The 7,236-nt window shown below is 38.2% G+C and overlaps 1 protein-coding gene across 2 annotated transcripts in view; it reads left to right on the forward strand.

Moving 5' to 3' along the window:
- ccbe1 (collagen and calcium binding EGF domains 1) overlaps positions 1 to 5,774 on the forward strand; it is a 31,467-nt gene extending 25,693 nt beyond the window's left edge. For both annotated transcript variants that reach the window (XM_020600792.1, XM_020600793.1), the window contains exons 8-11: positions 912 to 1,051; positions 3,089 to 3,124; positions 4,656 to 4,691; positions 5,022 to 5,774. In XM_020600792.1, the coding sequence (XP_020456448.1) occupies positions 912 to 1,051; positions 3,089 to 3,124; positions 4,656 to 4,691; positions 5,022 to 5,303 (494 nt within the window). In that variant the 3' untranslated portion in view covers positions 5,304 to 5,774. The remainder of the gene's footprint in view (positions 1 to 911; positions 1,052 to 3,088; positions 3,125 to 4,655; positions 4,692 to 5,021) is intronic.
- The last annotated feature ends 1,462 nt before the right edge of the window (positions 5,775 to 7,236 follow it).

Here is a 7,236-nt window from a genome sequence, read left to right on the forward strand (position 1 = left end):
CTTTACCACTGTGGCAGAGGGAATTGCGGCTGAAATAGGAGAAAGCAGGTGTAAAATTTGTGGCACTGCTTTCAGCGTGCCAGCTGTTAGTTAAGCGAGACCTCGCTGGACTTATGAACATGTTTGAGGAGGGAGAGGGTGTTTGCAAATTGCATCACTCGTCAAACACCAATGTCAGGGACTTTTACAGGATTTCAGGTCAAATCATGCTTCAATTACTGAACAAAAAAAAGCCAATGTGACTGGCAGGAGGCTACGTGATTGAAGTTCCGAAGTATGTTTGCTGATTTCTTCAACCGTATTAAAGTTCAGTTTCTGTAAACTTAGACTTTCTTCGTAGCTCCCTCAGGGTCAACATGTGTGCAATCGCATGAAATGCTAAGTAGAGGTGTAGGCTATTTCACAGTAATTTGTGACAGGTTCAGAAGATATCCCCAAAGAGTCTACAGCCATGCTGGCAGCCCTGTTTGACTACCTAGGCACTGCAGCGCTTTAAGTTGGGCGCTAATATCGACATGATAACACAGTAACAATGCTAACATACTGATGTTTATCAGACAAACGTTTACCTTGTCTACCATCTTAGTATTGCGTTAGCATGTGTAAAAAGTGGCACTAAACACAAAACACAGCTAAAGCCGATCAGATTGTCAGTTGTTTTACAGGTATTTGGTCATAAACAGTACTGGACAAATTAACATTTGGCACTAGATGAAAAGTTCATCATAAAAAGCACATGAATACATGAGCGCCAAATGTGGCAAGGTTAAGATAATTTAGTCACGACCAAAATGATGGACTTACCATCTCTTCCACTAGCCTGTATTTAATCCTTTTTTTTTACAAAAACCATGATATGTTCTCTGTGTTGTTTTACTTGAGTCAACTAACACCAGTCTGGATTTTATTAGGAGATCCAGGAACAAAGGGCCCTCCAGGACTTACAGGAATGGTGGGTCCACCTGGCCATCCTGGACCCAGGGGTTTGATGGGACCCATCGGTCCCACACCAGATCTGTACCACATCAAACGGGGCCCCCGAGGACCAGTGGTCAGTATATACCTTTTCTACTCAGTTTTTCTGAATGTGTTTTAATCAAATATACGATTTGCCAATAAAAACTCCTGCCACACAATTTTCATGTCAGATAAGAGATGCTGAGGTTTGCTCAGCATCTTATATGGAATTTAATTTGTTACATGCATAATATTTTACAGCAGACACTTCTGAATCAGCAACTATGAAAGTGTGTGCCCTGACTGTGACCTTTCCTGAGTAATTCTTGGATGCATGTACCACTCCATTCATCGCTGTCTTTATTTTCTCTTGGATGGTTCCACAAGTCTGCTTTATGTTACAAAACGACTCTAGATAACCGCACTGAAAGTAGTAAAACTTGTAACAGCTCTTTTCAGTGCTTTGTAACGACTATGTTCCAAATGTTGTCAGGTTCTAGGTCTTTACCAGATAATGTATTAATCCTGCATTGGGAGACTGACCCTGGGAGAGTTGCGACTGATTTATCTTTATAAAGAAACCAAATATCTAAACATCCTTTCATACACCCTCATCTTTGCAGGGTAAAGAATGATGATATGTGGTAATGGTAATAACAACAGAGAGGATTGAATCCATTTACAGTTTAGATGTTTTCTTTGGCTCACTGTGTTTTAATGCAGTACTCAGTCTTGCCTGCTAGTGTGAACCTGCATCAAAGTGTGGGATCTGAATCAAGAATGTGCAGGATGTGGCCACTGAGACATATTTCTAGTTTTTAAAGCTCTTGTATTTATGCGGTCCCATAATTGATAAATCAGACTATCAGCACCTGCAATCAGTCGTATCATGGGCTGCATGATGCCAAACCAGGAATCTGGAACCTTGTTTTTACAGTAGACAGTGATCTATTGCTTTGTATGTGTGTTTGACATTTAGTTGTGTATTTTAATTCTCAACACTTCATATACTTGACCTCTTAATACATTTAATCAACATACATGCTGACTACAAAGTCTGACTCAGAGGGAATTACCTTCTCTTCATACAAGATGACATTTTGATGGCGAGGTCACATGTCTACGTAGGTTTTACAGATAATGAATATGAGATAGTGTGTGACTCACATGCATGGTACTGAGCAAAATATTGGCCTTACTCCTTACACAACATCTTCAGTGAAGAGAGTGAAACATGAAGACTCTTCACGCTTTTAAAATGATGATTATCCCAGAAAAGAGATCAAAGCACAGCTGAAGTCATTCAGAAATGGCCTGGAAGCAGGCAGAAAGTTCGTCATGGCTCATCTCTGCTGATGGACCATGAGGAACATGTCAGTTTTGTATGTAAACAGATCTGAATAAATGCATTTTCTGAGAAAATAATGAATTGAACATTAACTCATTTCCATTCAGCTGGCAAGGCAGGTAAACATCATAAGGTTGAGTGGCTATCACCCATTGACCGCATATAAAAGATGCACAAACCCTCTATGACGTCACCCATTGGTTTTCTGTAGAGCAGTTTTGAAGCAAAAATCTGGCTGTCGTCATTTTGGTGGTGCTTCACCCTTCCTAACCCTGTCTAATCCAAAAATGGTGTGGAGCGTGAGTGGAGCTTACTAGAGAGCTAGTGGTGGGACCCTCCAGCTTGTCACTCGAAGCGGCCAGCCACACCGTTAATTATTGTAACTTTTAGCCTCAATATTATTTAAACAGGTGAGTTATATAAAATCTCCCCCATGTACAGTTGTCATGGAAGGGGAAATTAGCTATAGAGACCAAAACTGTTTCTTTTTTGTGCCAGGCTGTAAACAAATGTATTTATTCTGTAAAGGTGGGCATTTTAACATGGGAGTTTATGGGGACTGATTCCTTTTTGGAGAAAGCTTCAAGTGGCTATTTGAGGAACTGTAGGTTTTAACACTTCTGCGTTGGCACAGTGGTTGCTGTTTGTTGTCAGCAGGCTAACAAACAGATCAGATAATCACATGCTTATTTACATCAATGAGTGGCTTTGGAGTGTTAAAGGAAAATGTCATAAATATGTAAATATGATTGAAACAGAAATGACCTCATTTTTATTTAACAGGGACCACCAGGAGCACCAGGAAAGGATGGCCTAAAGGTGAAGTCACATGCTATTTTGTCACCTAAGCTTGTCCTATTTGTTTATTTATTTTAAGACATAACTTTTCTGGAAAAGGCAACTATTCTATGCAAGTCTCTTTTTTCTTTCTGGTTAAACTGAGATTTTATATTAACATTTTTTACATTCTTTTTTGGATTTAAACCAGATTTAACCGCACATTCTCTCAGGTTTTTGTGATATTCATGTGCAAAAAAGTAGAACACAGCTAAGGTCAGGAAGATACAGTGGCATCTTTGCTGTTTGACGACAACATCATTTGGGACTTCACACTTCTGCAGTGTGCTTTGGAGTAGCTGCAGCTCAGTTTGACTTTGACTATTAATGAGGAAACAGTTAAATGTGTCTAGTACAAAGATTAGCCATAAAACAAAGGTTGTTTTGCAAAAAAAGGTTAACTTCCTGCTAGTATTTGATTTGACCCTCACCTGTGATTTGTATGGCTGGATAGCTTGTGAGAGTTGTACTAATCAGAAGATGAAGCTCTGTGATCCAGCAGGATGTCAGAATCAATTTAGACTGAAAGCAGCTAGTTGAGGCACCTTTTTTTTTTTTTTGGAGGACTACTGTATTCTTTCTAAACTTTTCATCAAGAATGACTAGTCATCCATGCCACACTGACTAAGAGGTTAAGGCTATAAAAGCTGGAAAGGTTATGGTCTTGTGCTGGCTTTTGAATCTTGTTATACCCACAACACTGTTTGCTTTTGGATCACGCATGGAACGACTTAGGTACATCTGCCTTACTGACACAGTACCTCAGCATTCTTTCAGTACAGCTGGGAGGTTTGTGTGGATAGATTGGAGGGAGATGGTAATCTGTCTCACCGAGTTACAAATCCAAACCATCTGCCAAAACATTCACAGCCCCATTGTGACCCTGAGCCTGGCTAACAACCACAGTAGTCAGGTCAGTGCATACGCTACCATAAGTCAACAGGCTGCCATGATACTTAACAGTCTAGATACATTTACAGTATGTTTTATATTATACAAACATATGGTACTTTTTATCCTTCCCATACACAGGACACAGGTTCTTAAATGAATAGTCACTTTCTGGCTTAAAGTTATAAGAGAAGATTGACACCACTTTTATGTCTGTGCATTAACTTCTGTATAAAGATAGAGCAGTGTGGCTTAGCATAGGGAGAAATAGCTAGCTGGCTCTCTCCAAAGTTCAAAAACAAATCTACCACATCTATTGATATGCATATGATCACTGCAAAAAAGCAAGTAAGACAATTGCCCAAAATGTCACTATATTCCTTTAACTGGCTAAGGCAACAATACAAAATCTAATCTGACTTTAATCTTCTGCACTACATGTTTCATTGAAATTATAAGTTTGTTTGTTCATTTTCCCCTTCTTAGTCCATGAGGTATTTGTACTTACTCTCATCCTGATCCCAGTTTTCTCTCCTCTCCTTTAACTCTGAGTATTAAAAATTCTTCTCATGCTTTTTTCACTGTAACTATTCTAAGATAAATATTTGTTTTGATTCCCCAGGGGGACAGAGGAGCTCCTGGGCCTGCTGGACCACCAGTAAGATTCTGTTTTTTCTATAATGATGCCACACTACTGTAACTTGTTATGGTTATCCAGAACAGTATAGCTAAACTAAAGCCTAATGGGAAAACAGACCACTGCAGATTCTAGACATTGAACGGCACCATTAATGATACTGTCAAACTCAAAGTAAATAGCATCTGCTATTAATGGTAGGTGAGAGAAAGCCCAGTAGCCACTGGTGAGTCTTAGATCAGCTGGATTTCTGTTCTGAAAAAGAGGGGTAACCTTAATTGAATTTTGATGAATAATTAATGTTTAAAAATGTTTTCTTAGTTATTTCTTTTTGTTGTACTTGACCCCCAGGGCCCTCCAGGCTCTTTTGATTTCCTGCTTCTGCTGATGGCAGACATCCGTAACGACATCTCCGACCTGCAAAGCAAGGTGTATGGTCGACCGATGCACACTCCAGTAGAGGACTTTCTTGTGGTCCCCGACAGCTGGAGGGACAACCGTGACAGTCTGGACACAGGCTCAGGTGAGGACTACAAGGAACCTCCACCTCCACCTCAAACTAGCGGGGGGTCCAAGAGGAACAAGAAGCGAAAACCAGCACAAGACAGAACAGACTTTGATTGGAATATTTAAAGAGGGTGGATTTAAACACTTTATGACAGGTGTAAATATTGAAATGGATTGTTTTTTTTATTTAACTTTTTTAAACTGAATGTACTGTATGCCTTTTAATCACAGAAGTTTATTTTTGTATGATATAGAAGATTATGTGAGTATTTTTTAACAAAATGAGTAGACATGCAAATGCATGTTTTGTTTTGCTTTTTTTTTACATTTTATATTTTCAGAGACATATGGCTCCTTCACAGCACATTAAACTAGTTTCCCATGAAAGCAGTTTTTCCTCATTATTATATGAAAATATATTGTATCAGAAAGAAAAACACTGTACTTAAATTAACAGGAGGGATTAAATTAGCATGAATGCTGGACTGGAGCATTAGGAATTTTCACTGTGCTTCTAATGCTTTTTTAATGTTATCACATTGCATTGTTCTGTTTTCATGGAAAAAAAAAAAGAAAACATAATAAAGGGGAAACTAATACGTGCATTTCTCTTTTTCTTTTTGTAATTACTAATGTAGTCATACTCATCTGTAGCACTGCAACTATTATTAAGTCAGTGAACCATGTGGTTTATGAAATGTCAGAAATTTGTGAAGAAAAGGCACAATGCCAATCAGTTTAGCAGAATATATATTTACTGTCCTATATTACATGTAACTATGTAACATTCTCACTCGTTCATTTTGCCTGAAAAATTGTTGCTCATTATTTCTCTGCTGATCAACTAATCAATTTCTTTGAGGGGTTAATTGAAGGCTAAAATACTCACTGTCATATGAACCACACAAACCAACACAGAATGGTCACTTAGCTTTACTAGCCTGATAATGCTTTTAATTATTTTTCATTCCTATCTAAACTGAGACAGACATATGCAAACTAATTTTAACTTCTGGGAAAAACAAATTTTGGCCATCTCCTTTGCAGCAAGCAGGCGGCTGTTGGATGGTAGAGTGGGTAATACTGTAGTTTGATTCTGTTCTCCACCAGAGGGCGACATCCTCAAAGGCAAAGAGTCCAAAGTACTGATGTTTTTTAGAATTCTGCATAACTTCATGTCAAATGTATCACTTATGACTGTATACCATGTCACAAAATGCTTAATTAATCTGGTATATTAGCTTTTCAGTGGTCACTCTTCTGATTAGCAGAAAACAGCAGCATACTGAAAACTAGACAGGACTCAGAGAGCCCACACCAAGGCAGCTCCACTTCCCCATAAAAACATTTATGGATCTGGATGATTATCTGGATCAGCACCATGATGTAATGGATTGTTCTGTGGGCCATACCTTACCTCTCCTTGACATTTCATCAAAATTCCTTCATATCTTTTTTGAGTTATGCTACAAACAAACCAACAAACAGTGGCAAAAGCATGACTTCCTTGGTGGAGGTATCAATGGAGGTACAACAACAAATGTAAGGACTGGGATATTAGTGGATTCTCTAGCTAAAATTAATATGGGTTTGACTTAGTAAGTACAATTCAGAGTCATAAAACTCAAAATTAAAAAACATGTGTTCTTCAAAGCTAAAGATTCACCCATTCCCTCACAACATTTACAGAAGAGTTTATGTTATGATTTACTTACTAGAAAAATTCAAAGTCCCAAGCTTAACAACTCAATCTGATCTATCAGCACTGTTATCTAATTGTTCTTCATCAGTCACTTCAGAATAAAGTGGCTTAAAACATCTAAGTGGGCAAACTAACTTTATTTTACAAATTATTTGTCTAATAATTATGTATGTTGTAATAGCAGTAGGCTAGTATATGAGAATTATTATATAGGAAAACATAGCTCAAGAATTATTTTAAACTAGTTTATGTTTTTGCATGCACCCCAGTTGTTTTTGTCAGAGTCCTCTGTGGTCAGAGTGCTAAGTCTACCAAAACCTGTCCTTCTTCAAGGTTTTGGAAAACTGAAAACGAGTG

The sequence above is a fragment of the Monopterus albus genome, unplaced genomic scaffold, assembly GCF_001952655.1.
Source record: "Monopterus albus unplaced genomic scaffold, M_albus_1.0 scaffold49.1, whole genome shotgun sequence".
Taxonomy (NCBI): domain Eukaryota; kingdom Metazoa; phylum Chordata; class Actinopteri; order Synbranchiformes; family Synbranchidae; genus Monopterus; species Monopterus albus.